Genomic DNA, 26,602 nt, shown 5'->3' on the forward strand with positions numbered 1-26,602 from the left:
TTCATTTGCAGAAACTACGGAGTCTCCGAAGGGTCACGGCGGGAACTACTTTTGCCTTCCCTCCTCACGTTTTCTGCATTGCTCCCGGTCCAGAGGACCAGCTAGTGTGTTGGTCCAGTCCCGTTCTAATACACGCTCTGCAGATACTGGTGAGAGAGCTCCACCAGTTCGCCACCCCGCCGCAGTGACACAGGTTGGGCCTGAGCAGACACGGCTGAGGTCACGACCAGCGGAGGTCCGGCACGCGAGGATGCAGCTCAGCCTTCCTGAGGCAGAACTTTCCTCCTTTGTCTCCAAGGAGCCGAGCAGCTCGACCTCTGGGAAGCTCATCGCAGCCTCTGGTTTGAGAGTTTATTGGACGGACTGAGGAGTTTCCTGGTGCAGTAGCAGGCCTCAGTAACAGTCTTTTTTTTGTTTTTTTACCTGAAGGGGGGGCAGCAGTTGACCAGGGCGATGGTTTTGGACACGTATCCGTCCTCGTTGTCTCCAAACATGCCGCTCTGCATCCCTTCGTGGAACATCTCAACCTTACGCTGGAAACTGAAACGAGAGGACGCGAGAATCACAATGACGATCGCCATCGACCTCCGCGGCCTGAGGGAAGAGCTCAGAGGATCCTCTACCTGTAGAGGAAGTCGGCCAGACCGTTGAGGCTGCACTGAGCCACTCTGGAGCCCAAACTCCCGTTGATGGAGGCAGAACGCTCCAGATCCACCTGCAGCCTCTGAAACGACGACAACAACAGCAACAGCACACAGTCAGTGTCATTTCTTTCATATGATAGCAGCTTTATAAGAGACTGTAACTGCACTAATGCAACCGACGCTCGATCCACGTCCCAGGAACAACGCTGGTGCCAGATCCCCGGTGGCCACTAGAGGTCAGCAGCTGGTAATCAATGATGTTAATGTGTGCGTGTTGCCCTTACACTTCTATCTTTGTGAGGACCAGTTTGAATTATAGACCTCACGGAGAGAGGACATTTTGTCCGGTCAAGGGGCTGCTTGACGGTTCAGACTCGGTTCGGGTTAGAATCAGGTTTAGGCCAGGGTAAGGATCAGGAGCTAGGGAATGCTTTATGTCAACGAGTGTCCTCACAAAGACAGAAGTACAAGTGCGTGTGTGTTTGTGTGTGTGTGTGTGTGTGTGTGTGTGTGTGTCTGTGTGTGTGTGTGTAAGATCAGGAAGTGCTCAGTGTTGACTTTGGCTGCAGTTGAAGGACAGACTCAGAAAACAATCAGTGTACAAGATGCGGTGGAATCCACCTTTACGTAACAGCAGCTCGCTCTGATTCAATAACCTTTATTTAAACAGACAGGAAACTCTGACCAGAGCTGCCGGGGGGGTGGGGTGGGGTGGGGGTACCTGTATAACGGTCTTGGCCAGAGTGATCTGATACTCCTCAATGTGGAGCGTCTCCATCCATCTCTTCTCCTCCTCGTCCAGGACCTGACTCAGCTCTGTGGTCACTTTAGCCTGCAGAAGGGAGGAGCCGGGCATCAAAACAAACGCACCTCGGATTTACCCACAAGCTACACAACGTTCTCAGACTCAGATCAGAACTTCAGAAACACTATTTGACCCTTTTTATTTCTCTAAGATAAACATTTTTAAATATTTCACGGCCCCGTTCTGATCATTTACCGAGGATAAAGATCACGTATCAGGTAGAAAAAACCATTTATTGAGTTGTGCACAGTGGTGGAAAGTAACTAAGTACATTTACCCGAGTACAGTTTTCAGGTACCCTGAGTGTTTCCATTCTGTTTTACTTTATTTTCCCACTGCGCCAAACGTCGGAGGGAAGCGTTGTACTTTCTAGTGACTGCATTTGTCTGACACCTGCAGTCACTAGTTACTTTTCAGATTCTAAAAGCTGCAGATATTTTTTTTTTTGTACGAAAACAATCTGCAGCTTTTAAAATGAGACGCATTGTTCGGTGAGAGACATCTCCCTCTCTATCAAAAGTGAAAGACAAACGTAGCAGGAGTTTGGAAAACCTGATTTAATTTTCTGCAAATTAACTCGTTCCAGCCTTTTCGGTTTTTCTGGTCTTGTGTCCTGTCGGATTCTGTCTGGTTTCACGATACAGAAACTCATTTCTATTTAAACAAGTTCAATTAAAAACAATATATTAAATATTCTGGTAACACCTTCGGATCGAGTTAGGGAGCGGGTGAGGGGCCAAGTTAGGGGCGAGTTAGGGGGCGAGTTAGGGGCCGAGTTAGGGGGCGAGCTAGGGGCCGAGTTAGGGAGTAAATTAGGGGGTAAGTTAGGGGGTAAGTTAGGGAGCGAGTTAGGGAGCGAGTGAGGGGCCGAGTTAGGGGGTGAACTAGGGGGCGAGTTAGGGGCCGAGTTAGGGGGTGAACTAGGGGGCGAGTTAGAGGCCGAGTTAGCGGCCGAGTTAGGGGGTGAACTAGGGGGCGAGTTAGGGAGCGAGTTAGGGGCCGAGTTAGGGGCCGAGTTAGGGGCCGAGTTAGGGGGTGAACTAGGGAGCGAGTAAGGGGGCAAGTTAGGGAGCCGAGTTAGGGAGCAAGTTAGGGGTTGAGTTAGGGGCCGAGTTAGGGGGTAAACTAGGGGGCAAGTTAGGGAGCGAGTTAGGGGGCGAATTAGGGAGTAAATTAGGGGGTAAGTTAGGGAGCGAGTTAGGGGCCGAGTTAGGGGGTGAACTAGGGGGCGAGTTAGGGAGCGAGTTAGAGGCCGAGTTAGGGGCGAGTTAGGGGCCGAGTTAGGGGCCGAGTTAGGGGGTGAACTAGGGAGCGAGTAAGGGGGCAAGTTAGGGAGCCGAGTTAGGGAGCAAGGCAGGGGTTGAGTTAGGGGCCGAGTTAGGGGGTAAACTAGGGGGCAAGTTAGGGAGTGAGTTAGGGAGCAAGTTAGGGAGCAAGTTAGGGGCCGAGTTAGGGGCCGAGTTAGGGGCCGAGTTAGGGGCCGAGTCTACAGGAAATTAATGTACTTTAATGTAATGTCCCCTGAAGTGATGGAAACATGACTCTGTGTGTGTCTCACCCTGACAGAGTTGAGACAGTCCAGCTCCAGTCTGTCCACGGTCTCTGAGGGCAGTAGAGGACCGAGCTGAGAGCGGCTGAACGGACACGTGATGCACACAGTCCCCAGAACGTCTCTGGAACAACACACACACAAAATAACACAAAGAAAAAAAACAAAAAACAAACACAAATTTACACAGAAACTCTCTCAGAGGACCGGGAACCATGTAAGGAACTCGGAGACCAAATCTGTTTCCGCTGGACGAAATAAAGAACTTGGTTCCTGTCCGATGGTTCCAGATGTAAAAGAAGCTCCATTGGTGACAAGCTCAGGATCTGTCAGGACCAGGTTTCCAGACACAACAGCGGCTTTAACTTTTGTGCTGCTTCATTCATTTAAAAAAAAAGAAGTACTAGGTTCAACTAGTATTAGTGTTAAGATGAGTTATGGACATTCCCTGTTTATTCATGTTAAAAACTGCTGGTTTCAGTGAGAGCGAGAGCCAGCGGCAACCAGAGAAGCTAGCAAGAGAACTGAAGATCTAGACCTTCGTTTGCCGCTGTCTGCCTGTTATTTATCGGTTGGGATGCTTTTGTAGATAATTCACATTCCAGTCGCTGACCCTTGACACCGGTGAAGTCAGAAGGGTTCATGACGTGGTTTGATTTTCAGTGTAAACCTGAGCGAAAATCACTTGGAGCAAATCTTTGTTTTGCGCTTTATCACAACTTTCGCCCGTTTTATGTATTTAGCTGTGAGGCTGTTTTTATTCTCATTCCGCCGAAAAGCTCGAAGATGTCGCTGGTCAGTTGCGTTACTGTTCTGTAACGAGCTGCCGTGCTCGACACCTTCACAGCTCTGATCAAATCAACCTTAATCGAATCAAAAATCAATTAATTCCGATTAACTGTCCACGTCAAATAAATCTTCATTTTCAAAATGTGCAACACAAACACATTTGAAGGTAGCAGGAGACTCTGAGAGGCTGATATAAGGAAGCCGCACAAAAATGCAGTTTCTGGTCTGGGACTGAAAATCAAGACGCTTTCATCCCCAACATGGTCGTGAAAATATTGCGCTGAAGCTTTTTGTAAATGACTTGGCCCGCTGCTTGTTCCTTGTGTACAACAACTGACGGATGTTAGTTGGTGAGAGACTAGTTATTGATTACGCGGGATATTCTCTACCATCAAAGCTCCAGGAGATTCTTCCTTTTGTCTGGGAAACAGAGCCGACCAGTGGGACCGCTCCATCCTTAATAATCAGGACATCAAATAAACGTCTGTACCTGTCGTATATGTTGTGCAGCCAGTCCAGCAGCGAGTAGATGTCGGTGATCTCCAGCTGGTTGTCGGTGATGGCCTCCAGGCGCCTAGCAACCGCCTGGTGGTAGCTCTGCACGTACACCTGACAGGTCAGAGGTTAAAGATTAGGCTTAGACGGGCTCTGAGGTATCCTCTGAGGATCCTGAAGGTTTCCTACAAATTTCAGGTCAATCCGTCCGACGGGTGTTGAGACGTTTCCCTCTCGCACCGACGGCTCCGTCCTTTGAGCCAACGGGCGAAAGGTCCAACATGACTTCATCTGCTTCGGTTTCCTCAGTAACAGTGAAGAGGAGGCTGAGTGAAACGACCGAAGTCCAGATGATGAACTAACATAATATTATCAAGAGTTCAGACCAGGGAGGAGCTGGAAACAGAAGCTGTACACAAAAATACAAAATCCTCCACTAATCGCAGGGTTGCCGGTTCGATCCCCGGCTCCTCCTGTCCACGTGTCCGAGTGTCCTCGGGCAAGACACTGAACCCCAAACTGGTCCCGATGGTCAGACCAGCAGCTTGGTGTGTGAGTGTGTGTGAAAGGTAAAGTGCTACATGGATAAAAGTCTTATGCAACATTTTCAAACATATTAAAATGGAAGAAAGAAGCAGATAAAAATCTAAATCATCTGATTAAAAACTGTCGCCACAGCTCCACACTATCGGTGCATGAGGTGGTGTGTGTGTGTGTTTTTATCCCTGAAAGCCTAAAACCCGAGTGCTAGCGTGGGGACTGCTTGGTCCTGCTGCCCGTCAGCCTGGGATTTTATTTTGTGTTGCTGTGGTGTTCTGACTTTGTGTGCTTTGTAGTCTTGATTTAGTGTCCCGGTGGTTTTGAACACTGACGTGTTTTTCTAAATTCCATGGATTTGGTCGTTTTAAAGGTGTTTTCTGTGGTTGACTCAGGTCTGTGGTGGAGTGTTGTACGTCCCATCGGGCCGCCCCAGGGTGGGGCGTAACTCGTGTTAAATATTTTACACATGCGAACTGACTGTTATTTGTTTTGTTAGCTTCTTAACATTGATTCTTGTAACAGACGTGTGTGTTTGGGCTGAGGTTCGTGGACCGATGCCACGAAAAATAAAAAACCTCACTATGCAGCTGTGTCGTGTTTTGATGAAAGCTTTAAGAAGTTTGGGAGCCAGCGATCCACAGACATTCACAGACACAAGGTGTTTCTCATCTTTCTGTCCAGGTGTCGTCTCACCTGGAAGGGCTGGTACTCTTCGGGGTAAATGGAGACCACGTTCCTGTTTGCAGCCCCCAGGTCCTCCACTACCCGGGCTCGGAGCCGGCCCAGGTATCCGTCCAGCTCCCCGGTTGTGAACTCCGCTCTCTGAGGCAGAGAGCCGTCAGCCGCCTCCTCCACCGCCTCCTTCCACCTGTGCTTCAGCTGACGAGGCCTTGGGCCCCCGGGGGCCGCTCCCTCGCTGAGGGCCCAGTTTCTATCAGCCTGCTCCTCCTGCTGCAGCACCTGCAGACACACACACACAGGTCAGCACAGATAGCGGCGACCGTGGCTGTAACCACGGCAGCAGCAGTCCTCACCTGCACCACCAGGCCCAGGTTCGGCCCGGCTGTAGGGGACCTGAGAGACTCCCTGACCACGGCCCACAGCTCCTTCTGCAGCTCCTCGTACAGCAGCTCCACGTCCTTCGCCTTCCTCCGAATGCCGTCTTTGACGCTCGGGCTGGTGGCTTCCTCCGTCTGCGTCACGGCGCCCCGGTCGGCGGCGGCGGACTCGTTGCACTCCTGCTCCAGCTCCAGGATGTGAGAGTCGGCCAGGAGCAGGTCCCGCTTCTTCACCAGCTGCAGGATCTCCAGGACTGAGGGACACAGAGAGATCAACGACATTAGAGACTAGTTCAGGCGCTGCGGTTCCTCCAAGTGCCACTCAGACTCAGCTCCTGTTTGTCTACGGCAGCTGATATAAAGTTTTAACGGTCACGGCAGCAGCAGTTCTCTACCCCCTTTAACTGGCAAGGAAAGACCCAACAGCCTCTTTTTGTGTGAGAGTTACTCCGGATTTGACTCCTAAGACTTAATAACTGGAGAATGAGAGGTCCTCTTTGGGTGAAATGGTCAGATCCAGTAGATCTATAAAGAAAGCGTCATTTTAAGGCCAGAAAGGCTGGAAACTCTTTGCTGCAGCATCAAATTCAGAGAAATCTTCCTCATGAAAAAACACAATAAAGAGCTGAAACTGCTGCCGCTGCTGGTTACAAAACCAAATCGACTTTGAAAGGTCAGATACTCCACAATGAACCCTCTTTATTCTGACCGCAAGTGGCATTTACACCTGTTCATCAAGTCCCACAACACACACACACACACTCTGCGCACTTCTATTCCAGACATTTAACAGACCGAGCCTGGAGACGGTTTCTCGACCGTGGGGACACACGTCTGTGGCGAATATTCTCAGCGGATCTCGGAGCGGTTTTCAGTTAAAGCGACTCCTCGGGGCCTCTCTCAATACAGACCAGGCCACGTTCAAATCTGCGTCCTTGGGACTCGGTCTGCGTTCGCTTGTGGTCATTTCATTCAACACAACTCTATGTAGGAATATCTACACCACAGAGAAAGTGAAGCACTAAACTTTGACAAAAAGCAGCGTCCGCCTTGGTTGATAGTTGATACTTTCGTGGTGTAAGTCCCGTTAGAAAGGGCCCGATAATCCAACTGACGTACTGCGTGTGTTAATGTTTATTGCAGCGTGGTGAGATGCGAACACATGAAGCTTCACTTTACCTTCGGACAGACTACATGCTTCACTTGTAGACCAGAAGCTTTTCTAGCTTCTCTCTCAGACGAAGAGCTGGTGAGATGACACGGTTCTCCCCAGGATGATGACCATTGGACACTGACTGAAAGCTTCTCGCGTCTCCAAAAACATCTGAGCTCATTTTTAGGCCGGAATTTTTTTTTAACAAATCGACAACGGATCTGAAATCGAAACGACTTGTTTCTCCGTCAAAAAAATCTCAGAACTAAACTTGGTTGTGTAATGAGAGCTGGGACTTAGAATTTTGGGTTTAGCTGGTCTCTGGACAAGGAACCAGTGGACAGACCAGTAAACACCAATAAATGACTGGACTTTTTTTTGTTTTTGTCCACTAAACTGTAACAGGGTGTTGCTGGGAAAAACCTCTCACAAACAGTCCAACAAACAGTCCCCACGGTCCCCCGTAAGTTTCCACCGCGGGGCTGGTCTGAAGTCAGCGTTTACCGTCCGTCGGTGTGAGGTCGTTCAGGGAGGATCCTCTCTGGTGACGCCAGCAGATGACGTCACAGCCGCACAGTGATGACATCGTCTGAGCTAATTCAGACGGATCTGACAGAAAGGGTCTGCTAAACCCCGGCCAGACTGGGATTCTGTCTGATGTTAACATCACCTGCTCCGGCCAGTGGTTTTAATCCCGTCAGTGACCCCTGCTGTTCTGTGAACTCACCCGCTGGGTCACCGGGATGCTGGAGAAAACTGAAAAACAGGTTCCGCAGCCTCATTTTTCTCCGATTTTCTAAGTGGATTTCTGGAGCCTTATTCTACGGGGACATCAGGGAGAGGACGTCACACTGAACCATGTCAACATGTGTTCCGTGTCTTGGAGTTCAGATCTGAGTCTGTTAGGACTCTGAGAAGGACCACGGTTTTTGACTCCGATTCCTCCTGAGTCCTTGCATCGTAAGGATAAAGAAGTAACTATGCACAAACACGAAGGACAATATTTTGTTAAAATGCTTCAAAGGTGAATTTCAAGAAGAAGAAAATAACTAATAAAGTTGACATGAAGTCAAACCAGAAACAGACATGATGAAGGATAATGAAAGAGGAAATATGACTCAGCTTTTCATCACATCATAATACTGCAGCAGCCAGATAATAGACGCTGTCAGGAAACGCACGCACACACGGCCAGGAAATGATGTCTCCTCCTGCATCAACTGCTGCGTCAAAAGAGAGTCTTGGCAGGGTTACTCTTTCAAAATAAAAGCCCTCTACATGTGCGTGCGTGCGTGCGTGTCGGTGAGACACAGCGAGGATGAAGGCCTCCAGATGTTGTTGTCTCTCTCGTCCGCCTCAGTGCCAACACAGGAACACACACACACACACACACACACACACACACACACACACACACGCTATGGGGGTTGAAAGGGTCACAGAGGATGAGCCACACGTGCGCACGCTGGCCTGATTACTTTCTCAGAGCCGTTACTCACGGCCGTTCGCTGACTTAACCTTCGTTAAGTGGCCCGACAACGACCCCGGGCTGCGGTGGGACCACACGGGCATCAACACGCAGAAGACTCGTCGGTTATGACTCCATACGCTGCCTTTTTTACGAAGGAGACGTCCGGTTGCCGGAGCTCATCACAGTAACTTCTCCAACTTTCTCTTTTAGCAAAAGTAGCGTCTTGTGTCTCAGCAGATCATTATTACAGTAACCACCTGATGGAAATAAAACAAATAATAAAACTAAAATAAAATAAAATAAATCTGCATAAATGACGGAAACAGTTAAAACAAGAGTCACACGTCTGCATGGCTGAGTTGTACCAATCACACACACATGTGGGACTTGTAGTCACACACACACACACACACAGGAAGATCATCTCTATAAACAGAACTATGTGAGTGAAACTTCTCAGCTTTGAACTCACACACATTTCAGTCTTTTGTGTTTTTGTGTCGGAATAAAGATAAAGTCTGGTTCCTGCAGCAGTGATGAGGTCAGAGGTCACAGCATAAAAGCTATTTCGGGTTCAGGTCCACGTGAGCTGGTTGTCAAAGATACTGATGTGTGTCCTAGTCCTCTTCCACACCGTCGGCCTTGGTGGGAATTCGTTTTTCTATGTTGTGTTAAATTAATGAATTCTCATTTTAATAATCTACAAAGAATAAATATTTGATCGGTGTACACACTGACTGGCAGGGTTGTAAAACGTGGGAGCTAGTGAAGCCACCAGGGTAACAACAGCTGTCTCTGAGTACAGACGTCAGTTACTGTCAGTTACTGTCAGAATGACGGTGTCTTACAATCTAACTAGCACCGAGCTACTGGTCCGGTTTAAATTCACTGATTTTAGTCTAAAACACGATGTGAAAATATGTCGGTAGGTGGAGCTAGTGCGCGAAAAGTTCAACCGAAATAGAGCCGTGGCGAGCAGCACGTCACTCAGCCTGTCCGCTGACGCGCGGAGCAGGTTACGACGTCTTTGTCTTTATTAACACTGAAACCATCGGATGTTCGCTCACTCGCTCGTCTGCTTCGCCTCCAGTTATTCAGGCTACTAAAATATTTTTACGGCCGATCACATAAACCGGCCGGCGCAACAGCCGCTTTGCTGAAAACTCACAGTCAAGTTTTTTTCTCAACGACGTTGACCCACATGCTCGTGACCCACTCAGAATGGACCCGGGGTCCATTTTCGGGCCGCGACCCGCCACTTGGGAACCACCGCTTCAGACTGTCCTTCAGCTCTACTCTCCGTCTGCTTCGAAACTCAAGAACTGACCCACAGACCTGAGATCAGCCGCCACACTGCTCGTTACAGAGTGGAGGTTAGTTTTGATAAGACCTCTGGGGAGGGTCACCACACACACACACACACACACACACACACACACACACACACACACACACACACACACACACACACACACACACACACACACACACACACACACACACACAGACTCAGGGTGTGAACACTGTTAGGTGATATGAGCACTTAAAGCTCCTTCAAACCAGACGACAATGGAGCTTGTAAAACACAGCTATAACAACACAGACACACACACACACACGCGCACACACACACGCACGCACGCACGCACACACACACTTTTTCCACCCCTATCCATCATGTCAGTGTGCCCCTCCTCACAGAAACACAGCTCTTATTGTTCGGTTCCAGTCAAAATCTGTTCCATCTGGGTGGATGAAGCCCTGCCCACCTCCACCCTACACCTCATAAGACACCCCCCCCACCACCACCACCACCTCCACCACCCTGTCCATGTCACTAGACCATTACATGCACGTCACTGTGGATTTAACAGCTGAGGGTGGAAGAGCTGAAGCTCTTGAAGCAACACAAACGATACCTTACGCAGCTCTGAATACTTCAGTTCACTTCTAATCAACTAAATCACTGAAAACTTCTGACCTGCTCATCCGTCAGTCAGGATGTTGTGGGTCGTCCCCGATTCTGCACCGTTCGTCTTCCACTATCGCACGCAACACAGGATAAAACCAGCTACTGTCGCTTCCCACGCTCGTTTTTGCTCCTGAACGCCCCACAAATGTGAGCTCGGACCGTTGCCAGGCTCATGTCACGACGCCTGATTGTTTATAGGTGGATGTAATTTGGCCAAATGAATTCTCTTTTTTTGCTGGAGTAGCAGACACTGGTGGCGTAAAGTAAACCCTGTATATTTCTGACAGAAAGAGCAGTTTAGTCTTAAAGCTGCATTATGTGATTTTTGGCAGAGGAAGACCACATCCAGCTGAAAACACAACATCTGAAATGTTTTCACTTTATAAAATTGTTGTGTCTAACATGTCATTTGGAAATTCATCTGGATCCGGTGTCCGAGTCCACCTGATGAAGTCCAGCACTCCCTCTCTTTTAGCTCTGGTTTTGGTCTCCACCAGCTCCTGAGGGAAACATCTGGCTTTAGGCAGATGTGAAAACTGTCTACGTCTCTTTCCTCTTTATGTTGACCTGACGTCTGAAGTTTCGGTCGCAGGGAAAAGATGTGAACGCACAGTGAACTCTGCGACTCTCAGTGTGAAACTGAAGAACCTGACGCTGCCGAGTCCGATGTTACCTGCTCAGATCCACCGCGGGAGGGAGAGAGGAAGGCTTTTGAGTGCAGTTTAAGACGGTACCTGTTTAAGTGCCTTTATTATACACGCTCAGCGTGTGTGTGTGTGTGTGAACAGTAGTGGTATTGTGCGAGTGTGTGCAGACTGTAACCTGAACTCTGTTTTCACATTTTTCTCCTCTCCTTCTCGTCGTCGGCCTTCGTACGAACCACAGCAGAGACGAGTGTTTCTCCTGCTCAGGTCTTTGTGCTTCGAGGGACACGAGGAGATAAAAACCTCGCAGTCGCATTTCAGATCAGAAGACCTGCTCTCACATGTTCTCACGCTGGGATCACTGCAGCTGATTTTCGGATCAACTCTAACCCGTATTTTGTTTTGATACCAACATTCGGGAACCGGGGGGGAGACATTTTTGTCTCTCACAAGCACTTTTCTTAGTGGGAGTCTGGAAACTGGAGACTTAGTTCAGTCCAATTAGATACAGATCAAACCATTTAGTGACCTATGGCTCAAACTACCGTTATTTTCACTGTAAGAAAATGAAAACTGTATGAAAACTTGCTGTATTTCTTTCTTTACAACTAAATCAAGTCTGTCACGACTTTGCCTCAGATTTAAACAGACACTAGTTTTGGTGGCGGAAACGGACGTTTCCACAACAACAAACGTGTTTTCTAGGACGTAAAGGCCAAAGAGAGCAGAGTGTTGGTCCAATCAGGTGCAGGATGGGCTCATGTTGAAAAGGAGAGAACTGTCAATCACCTGTTGTCCCAAGTACTCGAACGTCCATTTTATTGTGCTCTGAACTGGTCGACCCGTCCTGGATATTTCTTCCTCAGAGCTCCATCTCCTCTTCCGTCTTCTCGTCTCTCTCGGTGTGTCCGAGGCCTTGGTGTCATTTTCCTCTCACGGCGTCAACGTTCAAGTCTTCGTCTGCTCGCAGGTACAGACGTATTCCAGCTCTACTGTCTTTCTCTATGCTGTGATTAACACACTCCGTGCGGAAACTGAAACCGTTCTCGGTTCTAAACCGAATGCGAGTCCGGAGTCACTTTGATTTGCTCCGGGTGGAGGTTGTTGGAGCTGTATGCAGCCCGAGGGCTGGACCTGCAGACACTACTCAGGGCTGAAAAAGTACCCCGTCATCATCCTGGGCATGTTTCTTTAATCTGTTTCCATTTCATAGGTTATATTCTACTGAGGCACCAAATGTAACACTAAACCAGGGACATTTATTATGCAACGTTTTAACCATTATTATGGGATGCATGATTACCAAAATCCTAATTTGCTGGATTTTTATAAATGCGTATAAACGCAGGAGCCGGCGCTGACGAGCATCCGACGTCATTGTGTCTCTACCGCTGCTGAAACCAAACCTACACACACACACACACACACACACACACACACACACACACACACACACACACACACACACACACACACACACACACGAAGGAGGCCGTTTCAGACCCGAGTCAGTTTCTGTCAGAGCAGAAGCCACTTTAAAAGAGCCAGTGAAGTGATTATCAGCAGAGTCTGCAGGCGTGTCTGACAGGAAGTCATTCAGCCGCAGACGGTTTTCTGGTCCTTTGGACCTCAATCAGCTGCTGACTCGGGGTAGGACGCGCTAAAGGCCGACTGGTCCTGACAGGCCTGAATGTGAGCATCTTATCGACTCTCTGAGGCTGTTTTTTTCAGGGGTTATGCAACTGTGGAGCTGAAAAAACAAAAAAGCACAAGGAAAAGTACGGCAGTTGTGCTTTTACGCGACTGCGGACAGAAGAACATGAACCTGAGTGTGGTGTGTTTGGGTGGTTGAAGAGTCTTTAACGGGGACTTCCTGTTTCATATTTCACCTTCTACCTGAAACCTGCAGCAACTCAACAACAACCAACCCGCCCAGCTGCCGCTGGTCTGAACTGACAGCAGTAATATGACCATGGCCCAGTGAAACAAACACACACACACACACACAGAAGCAGGAGTTTGTGAAGGGTACATTCCACACTGCTGTGTGTGTGTGTAAAGAACACGGAGCTTGTATTTCATCACACTCTCCTTCGCTTCACCTCAAACATAAACTCTACCTGGAGACAGGATGAAGGTCAACGTGAGCCCAGCGACAAAAGCACCGACAAAGAAGTCACCAGATCTCCAGGCCGGAACCGGAAAAGGTCCGGGTCCCACCCGAGATCGCACCTGGACCATCGACGTCCAGGGAACCAGGGTCAGATCTGAACCAGTCCGGAGTTTGCAGCGTGGGTCCATTTCCCAGCTCGAGTCGACATCGTTCCAACTGCACTTTTAAGCGACGCAGTCAACCCAGAGTGACACAAAACCACTCAAATACGGGGAAAGCGCCGCAGGAGGCGAGCGCAGACGAGCGAGAGCTGGTAAAGAGGAAAGATGTCACGTCGGGCGTTTGGACACGCCGGCTTCAGTCGACACGTCGCCGGACAAAACGCGGCCGTCGCAGCGAACGGCGTGGCCAGTGTGAGCCGGACGTCGGAGCGGAGTCGGATTAGCAGTAACCTGTGAACGCAACACCGGGCAGGCTGAGCAACACAGTGTCAGAGAACCAAGGCAGCGCTCCTGACTTTGGTTTTACCAGCCGCTGAACATTGACGTGGAGGTTAGTTACAACTTCACAACGGTTACAGTGGCGTTTGTTAAACCAACGTCCCTTCATGCTCAAAACATCCAGCCGATTCAACAGTGAGAAAGCCGAAGCCATGAAAGCATCAGGCCCTTTCAGATCCATTGAGAACATTGTGTTGACAGTTGCGACAGACATTTTCCGATAACTGTCTCACCAGAGTAAATCGGAGAGGAATCGATATGTCGATAAGCGTTGAACTCCGGGTCTTTGCACAGTCACACACTCCGCAGCAGCATCACATCACCACCGATCACATGCTCTGGTCCAAAGAAACATTAATTATCAGACACACCAACACACAGGTCGGATGGAAACAACAGAGTTTTCTCTAAACAGAAGCTTAGACAAATATTTGATTTCATAACAACTCTCTTCTCTCCGTGGGATGTCTAAACCAGAAAACAACCCAGCTGTTTCTCTCTCACACACACACACACACACACACTCACACAAAGGCTCTCTGCTCAGCTATACGGTAATTAGGGCTCATTACGACGTGGGCCCTCATTCAACATTATTTGGTTTTGTTTATTGTCAACGGTCTTATGTATTTACAACATTTCAGCCTTTGTTGAGGAGACAATGGCTCAGTCCGCCAACCGCGATGCAGGTGAACATTCTCGTATCACGTCTGATCCGAGAAATACTGGACACTGTGAACTAACAAGTGGGAAACGGAACCATAAAAGCAGAGACTCCATAAAAAAAAAAAGACTTTGAAGCAGACAAGATTCGTGCGTCTGTACGTGGAAACTTCATGCACTTCAGGGTCAGGTTAGTGAAAGATCACGGTTATACAAAGAAAAAGTAAAGTTGGCTGCAGTACCAGTGTTCATTGTTTATTTTATTGGTTCCCCGTTAGCTTCTGCCGTAGCAGCTGCTGACCTTCCTGGGGCGTACACAATGTCAAATGTGACCTTTGAAATCGTCCACTTTGGATGATTCATCCACTTGATGTGACATAAAAGATTTGGACCCAACCTGGTTAAAGCAAGCATGTTAGACCTTTGTATTAATCTCGATTCGGAGCAGCTTATCGTCCCTGACAATCGTCAGAATGCGCAGGACGATAATAGGACTTATCTTCATCCACCGCCCATTGCGTTGATGTTTGGTGCCCTGCTGCCGCTGCATACCTTCGGTGCAGATGTGCGGCTGATGTGCGTCCGTCAGCTCAGGTCTCGGGCTCTGCATGCTTTCATGAGAAGGCAGAATGCGTGAAGACAACCATCGGCAGCGGCGGAGAGGACCGACGAAGACCGTCTGAGTCACACGGAGGTCAGGCGCCCCGACGCACCTGAACTCACCACAGGAAGGACGTCGAACAACAGGGCGAGTTCTGTTTAAACTGTGTCACGAAGCAAAAATGTTCATTTGCTTATTTCAGTTTTTCTCAAATGTCTCGGGTTTCCTGCGTTTCTCAGTTTTCTCTCAGTAACTGGACGAACGACGTGAATGTGAAGGCGTCACCTTAAGACTGACTGTCGGAACTTGTGATGGGCATTTTCAGTCATTTGATTTTTCTGAGGGTTTTAATGAGCCAAATGATTATGATGATGATTTTTTTGGGGGGGTGAGTCCAACTCCAACTGGACTAAAAGTGTTTTGCTCCTCTCAAAGTTTTGTTTGCAGCACAGGCGTTTGCTGCTTCTTCTTGCAGGCGTCTGTTTCGCCTCGTTTGGATTGTGATTCGGTTCCTAACTAGATTTTCTTGTTTGGTTGCAGGTGTTTGATTTATTAAAAATTCTTGGTTGGAGTACAGGTGTGTGTTTTCCCTCCATCTGCAGTTGTTTGGAGTTTCTGTTGTACGGGTGCTTCTTTTTTTTCCTATTTGTTTGCGGTACGGGTTATTTCACCTACTGTGGAATGCAGGTGTTTGTTGAATTTACAGAGTCCGTGTCGGGGAGCAGCATCTGAAGCAACGGCAACTTTACACAACACAATTCTGAGCAATGAATTTATCAGTGAAGTGCTTGGAACTAAAGTGAAGGGAGTCCTGGTGTAATGACCTGCACCACAGAATCATGAGTGCATTTCTTTACTGTATCACCGATACGACACTGAGACGTCTCTTTATGTGAAACGGCTTCAAATGAAGCCACGGTTTCACAACAGCTTCCCGGAAAACGCTGCAGGTTGCAGAGCTTCACCTTTAAATCATTGGTCGACTAAACATCAGCCGTCAAGCAACGTGATCCAGAACACGGAGCCACGGTACAGGACTGTGTGACCTGTCTTGTTTTGTGTCATTGCTAAACAGAAGTAAAGGAGTCGTGGTTGTTTGTACCTGCATCACTGGTATGTACCATTTCTAAACACAGACACACACACACACCCACACACTCAGCGTTCAGCAGGAACCTGATCTGCTGATACGCTGCTTTAGCTGCATCTGAAAACAAGCCCTCACCTGACATCCACAACTATGCTCAAACTAACACTGAACTAAGACCTTGTGTTCGTGTTCACCAGCGTGTGGATCAAAGGAGATTCAGGACTCAGGTCTCAGTTGTTGGGAACCGAGCAGACCTGTGAAGACCTTGAATTTAAAAGTGCACATTTTCCATTTCACTAAATCCTTTGTCATCACGAGGCTTAGTGGACTCCAATGTGTGTGTGTGAGATCGCAGTAGTAACAGCAGCTCTAGAGGCCACTGCCTGCTGCCATCGTGAGTACGACGTGTCAGGACCGAAGGCTTTATGTTCCCTTTAATTCCAGCTCTTTCCCTGCTGAATCTGACTCACTGTGTTTTACACATGTACCGTTTCTAATCAATTTAAGGACGGAGACGGACGATATTATCGGCCCATTGTATCCCGTCCCACGCCTCTCAGTACGTGGTCTGATCCGTGACAGTAAATGTCAGACGTCGATGGTAAGTTTGAGGTCATTCAGAAAAAGCGTGTTTGTCCACCAGGGGGCACAGAAGTTGATTGTTTAGACCGTAAGATCTGGGTCATAATTCTTCGACAACTGGACAATCTTCGTTCATTTCGCCGAAGGTGGTCCCCCCATGTTGTGCCGTCAGGCGTCCCTACGGCTGCGCCTGAGGACAAATCCGCTCCCGTCAGAAGAAATCCGTCCCTTCTTTGGCAACAACGGAGAGCAGAGGAGCGACATCCCGCGGCGCAGGGCACATGCTTAACTGGCGACGCTGCTGCTTTCGTTGTCTTAAAATCCATCAGGAGACGAGAGTTGTCGGGATAGTATCCGACAAGCCGATTTAAATTTTTTTAACGTGACTGAGAAGCCACTCGCTTCAAAGCTTCACTGCCGCTGTCTTCGGCTTCGGTTCAACGCTGGCGCATTCACTGCAACCTGGACACACCGGCGTCACAAGCGTCCAGGTCGCTAAAGGCTATAGGATCTGAATCTACCGTATATGTTCTGTCACGTCTTGACACGGTGGGAGTTAAAAAGCAGAGTAACTGTTTTAACATGTAAACAAGGGTGTGGAGGAACTGAGAAGCGCGCACACGCACGCACAGACGCACACACACACACACACACACACACACACACACACAAACAAACACACACAATCACACACACTTGAATCATTCATTAGAAAATAGCAGAGTAAACAGGGTACGATAAACAATAGACGCCCTTAAAAACTTTCCAGGTCCGGCCCAATACTTATGATCTCACACACACACACACGCACACACACACACACACACACACACACACACACACTTCCCAAACACATTCCAGTGTCCTTGTGGAAACTCCTGGAGAATTACAGCATCTGAGTGTAACCCAGTTGGCTGTGAGGGCACCTTCACTAACCTGTCTGTCTGCTCGGACCTCTTTGCTAGGTCCCTCCCTCACCGCCCCGGTCCCCGTCGGCGTCGGGGTCTAAAGTAGCCCGCCGACTGTCGACAGGTGGTGACAAGATCAGTCAGAGAGAGAAAGAGAGAGACGCCTCGAGCAGGGGCATCTCTGTCCCTCAAACTAAAGCTGACAGTCAGCTCTCAAACCTCGTTGTCGGTCCCTGATTTCAGATCTGGAGGCCAGAGACCAGCGTGCGGACTCAGTGGCCATAACATGGACTTAATTCAATGACATTATAATATAAAAGTCCTCGTCTGCTGCTGTTATTGATCATTATTCTACAGTTGAAGCTCAGTGTCTGATAGAAGAGTTTTAGATGGTGTTTTAGTTGCTCTTAGCTGGAGGGGTCTCAGTGAGGGGACAGCCCCCCCCCTCACAGTGTCAGTGAAAGCAGATGGTACAAATGTGAGGCCGGGTGGGGCTGACTACCTGTTGCCACACTGCCATTTGATCGGCTGTTTTGCCGTGTACTGTTGTGGTCTTCAGCTCGTAGCTCGCAGCAGTTAGTATTTCTTTTAGAGAACGGAGAAACTCCGGGGACCATGAACCAAGTGGATTATCCTCTACAGCACAAATGCGGCAGTCTGTCTTTTGAGGAAAAACTGGGGATTAAACACCTCACTGGATCCGGTCCCGACTCAGGCCCTGGGTCAGGTCTCAGTTCCGCAGAACTCATGGACACACAAAGAAGTGTTATCACAACCCTGGTCACGTTTCAATTATGGTCTTTAATGAAGGCCAATGTGTATCAAACCTACAACATCGTGCTCAGTCAAGCCTCCGATAAAAAGGTCAACGAGAGCATTTTCCCGAACATAATCTGATGGACTCCGATGTTTAAAAGAAACAGGCAACACAACTGAACACTTTTCATGTGGAAACCAGAGAGGAGAAAGAAAGTTAAGTAAAATTCTGCTGGTCTGCCGGTTACTGCAGGCAGTCAACGAGGGTCTGCTGACCTCGAATGACACACTCTGCTCACAGTGTAACGCCGGCCTGGGTCTGAGAAGTGAGTCAGCCTGGTGATGGGCAGTTCGCCCGTTCGATCGCCAGACTGATTAATCTGAATGGAGAAAGTGAAAGAACAGCGCTTGGCCCTCGCGAATTACCAGCACCGAGGCGTTCCTGACCCCAGCTGCTCCAGTGGAGCTGCTCGGCCACCAACAGATCAGACTGTGGTTGTACTGAGCAGCTGCTGCAACATGCTGTACATCTATATCCTTTGGATAAAGTCGGTGCGCGTCGCTGCTACTGCTCATAGAGCGTCTCAAAAAACCCCACCACCACCCAAGCATCCACCTGTTTCCACGGAAGTGAATTGAACTCTCTGACCTTGTAACTCGAAGCATCTCAAAGTCTTTTTCCTTAACGGTTCTTAACAGTGTTGGTATTGGCAGCTTATGCATTATACGTGCAGGTCTGCTGTTACCGCCAGTCCCCACTCTCTGCTGTGCTGAGCTGGGTTTCCTTGTGGAGGGTGATGAGTCAAAGCGTAGACGCCAAATATCAACCCCTCTGCATATCCTACGTTCACACAATAATCCACTCCATGTCAGTTGGCTGAGTTTCCCTAATGAGGAAAACCAGAGCCTCGTTGTGTGAGTTACGTCCTTTTGGTTTTCTTACCTGATAGCGGCTCTCTGGGTTTGACCTCCTCCACCACCACCTCCTGCACCGGCTGCTCCTCGGGGCCCTGAGATGAGTGGTCGGCCATGGACTCCCTCTTCAGCTTCCCCCGACCCACCATCTTCATGAAGGACAGGCGGCGGCTGGTGGAGTCGCACTCGCTCTCCGAACAATTCAGCTCGCCGTTGGCGAAGGCGAGGGTGTCGCGATATTTCCCCGCGAACCTGGGACGGACACGAAGGGAGAAATGACACAGACTCAATCTGTGCTCATCCTCTGTTACATCGACAAAGTCCGCTGATCCCTCCTTACCTCAACTAACTCACATAAACTCCCTCGTCTCCCTGAAGCTCAACAAACCTTTCTCTTTTAGCTTTACTCTACAAAACCCACCTCATTCCTCTAAACCATGATAAAGTTCCCATGTTCACTTTTTTTACCTTGACAAACTCCCACCATCTCTCTTTACCTCTACATTAATTAATATCCCTCTATACCCTAAGCATCCTATTGTACTTCTTTGCCTCCACAAACTCCCGTGACTCCTTTCTACCTCAAACTCCCGTCATCCTTCCAACCTTCCCCTCTCTTTTACCTAAACAAACTTCCCTCCTCCCTTTTTTTCTCAAAAAAGTGACCTGATCACTCATTACTTTAACAAACTGCCACCATCTCTCTTTACCTTAAACTCCCATCATCTTTCGTAACATTAACAAACTTTCATCATCCCGCTTTGTCTCAAAAAAAATACCCTTGTCCCTCCTAACCTCAACGAGCTCCGATCTTCTCTCTTTACCTCGACAAAGTCTCACCTCACCAATCTTACCTCAAGAGTTTTTATCCCACATTACCTGAGCAGACTTCCTTCAGAGCTCCTCCTCCCCCTCTTCTTCTTCTCTGCAGGTGAAGGCGTTCCCTGCAGCGACCCTTGTGGCGAGGGAGTCGCACTACCTTTGCTCCTCCCCGAGACTCTCAGGGTCTTCCCCAGCTTTCCCAGACTCTTCAGCGGGGACATAAACTTGAAGGAACCCTTCGCTGAACCTCCTCCTCCTCCTCCACTTCCCTTTTTCCCCTCGTTGGCCTCGTTCTCGTCCTCCTCATCCTCGAACGGATTGCGGTCCCTTGGCACGTCGCCGTCCAGGAGCGAGCTGCCGGGCGACCAGTGGTTGCCATGGTCGCCGTTGTCATTGTCGAAGGGGTTGTGGTGGTGATGGTGGGGGGTGATGTTGAGGCTCATCCTGCGGAGGATCAAAGCGTTGTCTAGAGTCGGACCACCGCCTTTCAGGCGCACTGGGAGGTTCTTGAGGATGGGCATGATGGAGCTGGGGGCGGGGGGACAGGGAAGCAGGAACCTGGGGAGGGAGGAAAGGGAGATCATTTAACAATGGGAAATTTGCTTCGTAGCTAAGTGACATCCGTTATAGAAACAAAAGTGAAAGACAGAAACAGTGACAACTGTCAGAAACAATTAGACTGTTAGACAATTAGACTCTGAAGAGAAAGTAAAGAGACTGAGACTGATTTTCAGTATTTTTACTGCACGCTTGGAAAAAACAGTTCAGTCTGAGGTTGCTGAGGTTTCCAAACCAGATTCAGTAAAAACCAGATTCAAAACAGAGACATGACGGCGATGAATGTGGGTCCCGTATCTTGTAAAGTGGTCAAGGTAACGCGGGGACAAAATCTGCCAGACAGACACTAGAAATTTGCTCTTTTGCCAGTTTGACTTCAGTTTACTTCTTTCCTTTCATTTTATTAATGACTCAAGAATCAGTCACTGAGGTTGTACGTTGCTGTCTAGTTCTCTGCTTGTTCTCATGATGGACTCGCAGCGCCGTCTGAAAAGCAGCGGCATCCCTTTTACATCAAACGCGCCCCTGAAGATCTGGCCTGCGGGGTTCACACTGCGGTAGCTGCTATAACATTTAACCAGTGGCACAGAGACACAAGCGTCACTTTATAGTCAAACTATCAGAACCAGAGGTTGGGTAGATAGTGCGACAGCCATTAGCAGATCCACGTTAAACGACGTCTGGAGCATCACACAGAAACTCTCGTCTGCCGTCTGTCCGTCTTTCCGTCCCCATCTCCACCTTGACCTCCAGGACCTCCGGCGAGTCTCATCCACCATTTTGACCATCCACCCGCTGGCTGTTCTCCTCCGCCACCACCACCAGCCTCTAGGCTCCGGTGGATTCACTCACGATGAAGCAAATTAAAAAACCACAGGCGTGTGGACGACGGTTGACACACCTCACGCTGCCGGTGTGTGTTGCTTTTAGGTGAACACACCCAACCTGACCCTTAAAGTGGTCCATGTTGTTGTGAAATGGCAGTCACACCAGTAGGTAAAGTTTAACTAGGAACCTGACTCGACTTGTCCCCAATGCCTGACCCTGTGGCACGGCAACAGAAAATCTGCTTTTCCTCATTTCCGATTGGCCGCCACGTGTCTGTCCCTCAACTCCCGCGCTGATGCCTCAGGCTCAGTTAGCAGTTGACTCACTCGGGGACAACTGGGACGTTTTTCAAGGCTCCTTGAAACCTCACCAATGATCCCTGGGAACAGCTCAAGGACTCCCACGGTAGTCTGACTCTAAACCAAACTGACCACAGGAACAGAAAACCTTGCTCTCTGATTGGCTGGCAGGGGTCCACCATAATCGAGGTCTACGGTTTAACCTTCGCTCAGCGATCAAGGTGTACTATCCGGCGGGTAACCATAGCAACAATACTGATGCCGGACTACAAACACACTTGAAAACATGGCGCAGCGTTTAAACTCCGTGGGAAGATGGTAAAACACAATCTGACGCACGACGACATATCATGGATCACTGGGGTGTGTGACAGACAGAGCCGCTCCTGAGCAGGTCAACAGGAAGTCAGGTCCCAACCGGCTATAAAGCCGCTGATGTCACATGCTCCCGCAGCCATAAACCACTGAGACATAAACTCATCAAACATTAACAGACGGCAGGTGGAGGTTTGACAGCAGCTCCGCGTCAGTCTGCTCGCTGTAATGATTCACGGAAAACGTCTTAATGATTGAAATCCTAATCTGACCTCAGGCAGAAGCAAACCCATTGCTTTAAACGATTTCCTGCATTTGTTACTCTTATCGTGACAGTTTTGAATGTGCAAACACTGATAAGAACGTAAAACTCCGTCACTAGATGACTTGTTGCGGTGGATACCATCTCTGTACATCTCGCTCTCTTTATCCGGGAGGATTTATGTGAGGCCGCCGGTGGAGACCGGACGTGAAGGGGCCCGACAGGCGGAAACATGTTTCTGTGAATAACATTTGAGACGGTTTAGTAAAACTACTAAATCAGAAAACCTTAAAGTACAGTGACACAACCAGTTTTTAATCACCCTCAGGGTCAGTGATCTAGATTTGCTCCTCAAAGACCCTGCCCATAAACTCACGCTGTAAATTATTAAGAATATTTTTTCTTCTGTTATGATTTTGACTTTGCAAATTAAAATTTAAAAAAAAAAGGCTTAAAACACACTTTAAAACATTAACATATGACTTATTTTGGCAAAACAGATTTTGGTTTGACTATGAACTACAATCTGCACCTTACAAACCTTTTTTTTGCAAGTCACAAATGTGGAATTCTAACTGTAAGTCGAGTTATCTTTAAAAACTGAGGACTGTGTCCCCGTCCTCTACAAACGTCTGAAAACCAAATACCGGACTCATCGCGGTATCTACAGGTGGCGTTCACGTCGGAGGAGCGTTTAATATCACAGTTCCGGGCGTAATAATGGACCTTAGACTTTCGTGGAAACCTCATCTATCGTACCATAAAGAGAGCAAATGTTTTACTACACTACACAAAGCGACCAACCACCGACAGGATCGTGTCGCCCCCCCAGCAGGGACCTGGGTTCAAAAATCATCGACGTCAGATCCACTTCTCCTTCACTCTCCTGCCACACACATAAATATGTAATACAAACATTTAAAGGCCGTCGTTCCGCTGACGCCTTTTTAATAACCTATATCGGACATTTCCTGGTTTGTAGGACAGAGGCGAAATCACGGCTGCAACTAACGATTGTCCTCATTATTAAATAATCCGAGAATTATTTTTCTCGATTGATTGTTTAGTTAGTCGAAAGTCATTTTTCTCAAAGTTCAAGGTGACGTCTTCAAATGTCTTATTTTGTCCAAAACCAGTGGTGGAAAGTAACTAAGTATGTTTACTCAAGTGCTGTGCTTAACTAAAGTTCAGAGGTACTTGTACTCCACTTGAGTATTTCCATGTAGTGCTACTTGATACTCCTGCTCCACCAGATCTCAGAGAGAAATCTGGAACTTTATTTTCTTCGTTACATTCATCTGGCTGCTGTAGCTGCTAATTACTCCTCAGGTGAAGATTTTACATCAGTTTAAAAACTTTGATGCTTTCTTCTAAATCAATCTACGTAACAGTGAGTTAAGTTGTTGAAATAGCTGAAACATCAACACTGAATGCATCAATAATAATATGCCAGTGTTATATGTTGTATATACGTATTATTAAGTTTACTTTAATGCAGTTTTGATGCTAATACTTTTATTTACTTTAACTTGAGTGGGATTTTGAAGCGAGACGTTTACCTGTAATGGAGTATTTTTATCCTGTGGAATCACTACTTTTATCCTCAGTTAAAAGTAATAGTATTTCTTCCACCACTGTCCAAAACCCAAAGACGTTCAGTTTACTATCGTACAAGAAAACCACAAAACATTCGCATTTGAGAAGATGGAAAATTTGATTATTCACTTATCAAAGCTGTTGATCGACTGACTGATTAAAAATCGACCCGGTTTCTTTAAGTCTCACTCTGGAAAAAAGTTGGTTGTGAACTGTTGCCATGGTTATGGAAACAGTTTGTAACAAGAGAGAGAAATTCTGATTGTGAATTTGGTCCGGAGTGTGTGTGTCTGTGTGTGTGTGAGGTGGACTGGGAGCGGATGTTGTTCATGTTGTTGGTTTCCAGGCTCACCAGCTCAGGACACGCTGCTGTGGCCAGAAATAGACGTACACACACACACACACACACACACACACGAACACTAAGGAAAACACACACAAACACACACAAACACACACTGGTGCTCAGGGTACAGGGCGAAGTGGGAAGTGATTCAGCGGTGTTGGTTCCATAAATACCCAGCAGCCCCAGCAGCAGGCTCAGGAAACCCACGCGGAGCCCGGCGGCGCTCGCACACAATCTGTTTTCTTCAAGAGGGTCGCAGGGCATCGCGGAAGCTCCTGGACACAAACAATGGGAGCGGAAAGGACAGCGATAGTGTGACGGAGCGAGGCGAGGACTCCTGGGTCTCTCTGCTCACCGCTGGGTGTGGTCCAGTCACAACCTCCAGGACACCAGGACCAGGGTGGTAGGACCTGGTAGGACGTTCGAGTGTTTGTTGAAGCCGCTCTCTTCTCTTCAAAGCAGGGGTCAGACCTGAAGACCCGCTGAAACCTACAAAGTCTAGACCAGAGGTTTTCAAACTGTGAGACAGCTCAATGGGGGGACGTGGAGGGAGAGACATGAGACAAAGATACTGTGTGAGGTGAAAGGGACAGGTGTTTTAAAACCTGAAAGTTTTTAGGTTTCCTTCAGTATCACAGTGACCCAGTGACAGTTGTCTGAACGTCCACGGCTACGCTGAGAACAGGAGCTGATCACAGCTGGTTCAGCTGCTTTTAATGGGACAGTTTGACTGAAAGGAAACAGAAATAGGTAAAAAAATAAATAAAACGGGCTCAAGGTGCAGCCCACAGCGACACTCACTGCACCTATGGCAACATACTCCCTGTTCATACAATGGGAACTGTGGGTTGGTGGGTTGGGATCCACCAGATGGTGAACATGGTGGGAAGGCAGGGGAAAAAAAATAAACATGCATCAAATCATATTCATGTTCTTCTAATTTTTGGATTATTTTTCTTGTGATTAACTGAACAACCGCACCTCTGAAATTACTCTGATAAAACAGGGAAAGTGCACAGCAGACACTAATAACTACATATCTTTGGAACTGGTCATAACTCAACATAATGTGAGTAAGCGGTGGCGACGGGTTGCTTTGTTTTAATGTGTCACAAGCCAAAACCCACAGTTTACTCATGTTATCGCTCAGTGTTGGTTAAGTTATTACCCCGCAGCCAAACTCTGACCCTCACTGGTCCGTGTGGTGATTTTTGGCATCAGCAGTTTCCTCGTTAAAAGCTCAAAACCACCGCCGCACACAGCCGCATGTCTGGCACCGCCATTCGTCATAAACCCGAGCTCTGCCGATCCAACGGGGCCGACCTCGATGTGGTGGCGATAACCCACCGGGAAATCCAGCAATGCACCCACCAAAGGCAGGAGGTCTAAAAAATCGGCTCAGAAAACACAACGCACACGTTGGAGTCGTTTGTTTGACCTCGAAGACACGGACGGTGACTTTGGTCTGTTTACTAAGAGACTCCACAGGACAGCTTTAAAAAATGTGTCCGTTCAAGCCAAAGGAGACGCTTCAGTCTCACCTATCAAGAGTCTGGGGACAAAAATCTCAAACTGCACAAACAACAAAATCAGAAGAACGTCTGCTTTGTGCCCAAACAGCTTTAGACTGGACGTATGAGCCGATACACTGGTCAGGTTCGCACGATATTAACACGCTGACTGCTGAGAAACGTTCAAAAGCGAAACCTCCTTCAGAACTGTGCGGCTGAACCGCTCCACAACCCGGCTGGTGAAATCCTCGGCATGTGCGTTGTCCTCACGCACATGTGGTCAACACGACACCTGAACGTCACGTGGAGGCGAGGAGGTCGCGACCTTTCAGCGTCACAGAACAAACACACACACACACACACACGGGAAGAGAAGCAGATATCCAATCAGACGGAGGCACAAAGCTCAGCCCTGACCTGAGTGTGTGTGTGTGTGTGTGTGTTCATGACTAATGGCTATATAGATAATCAGCTGATATGTGTCTGCCTGAGGAAACAGTGAGAACAGTCAGTACGTTTAAAAATAAAAGCCGGATTCATTTAATAAAAAGGATCTGACAGCTGATCACACGTTATCATTCTGTCCCCATGACTCCAGACGTGTTTCTGTCCAACACTCACGGTCGTGTCCCTGGATGAAAAGATGGTCGACTTGAAGGACTCACACTAACCTGGTTTTTCTCAGTTCTCAGTAGGACTCGGTGTTTTCACCTCGGCTAAAAGGTCAAGGGGAGCAGCTGGACATGACAGAAAATAACATGATGTATTTTTTTACTTTTTACGTTAAATAGTCTTAAACCAAGTAAAAGTCAGGCTG

The 26,602-nt window shown here is 48.2% G+C and overlaps 1 protein-coding gene across 4 annotated transcripts in view; it reads right to left on the bottom strand.

The window, feature by feature from the left end:
- The window catches only part of LOC120792057 (tumor necrosis factor alpha-induced protein 2-like), a 54,000-nt gene that overhangs the window by 9,640 nt on the left and 17,758 nt on the right, over positions 1–26,602 (bottom strand). For 3 of the 4 annotated variants that reach the window (XM_040131063.1, XM_040131066.1, XM_040131064.1), the window contains exons 2-10: positions 20,128–20,628; positions 19,277–19,500; positions 5,857–6,134; positions 5,516–5,782; positions 4,278–4,396; positions 3,008–3,122; positions 1,366–1,476; positions 624–724; positions 424–540 (exon numbers count right to left, since the gene is read on the bottom strand). In XM_040131063.1, the coding sequence (XP_039986997.1) occupies positions 424–540; positions 624–724; positions 1,366–1,476; positions 3,008–3,122; positions 4,278–4,396; positions 5,516–5,782; positions 5,857–6,134; positions 19,277–19,500; positions 20,128–20,591 (1,796 nt within the window). In that variant the 5' untranslated portion in view covers positions 20,592–20,628. Of the gene's footprint in view, positions 1–423; positions 541–623; positions 725–1,365; positions 1,477–3,007; positions 3,123–4,277; positions 4,397–5,515; positions 5,783–5,856; positions 6,135–19,276; positions 19,501–20,127; positions 20,629–26,602 lie in introns of those variants that run through there. The other variant, XM_040131065.1, reaches the window with a different exon arrangement.

Source organism: Xiphias gladius, chromosome 7 (genome assembly GCF_016859285.1).
Source record: "Xiphias gladius isolate SHS-SW01 ecotype Sanya breed wild chromosome 7, ASM1685928v1, whole genome shotgun sequence".
NCBI classification, from domain to species: domain Eukaryota; kingdom Metazoa; phylum Chordata; class Actinopteri; order Istiophoriformes; family Xiphiidae; genus Xiphias; species Xiphias gladius.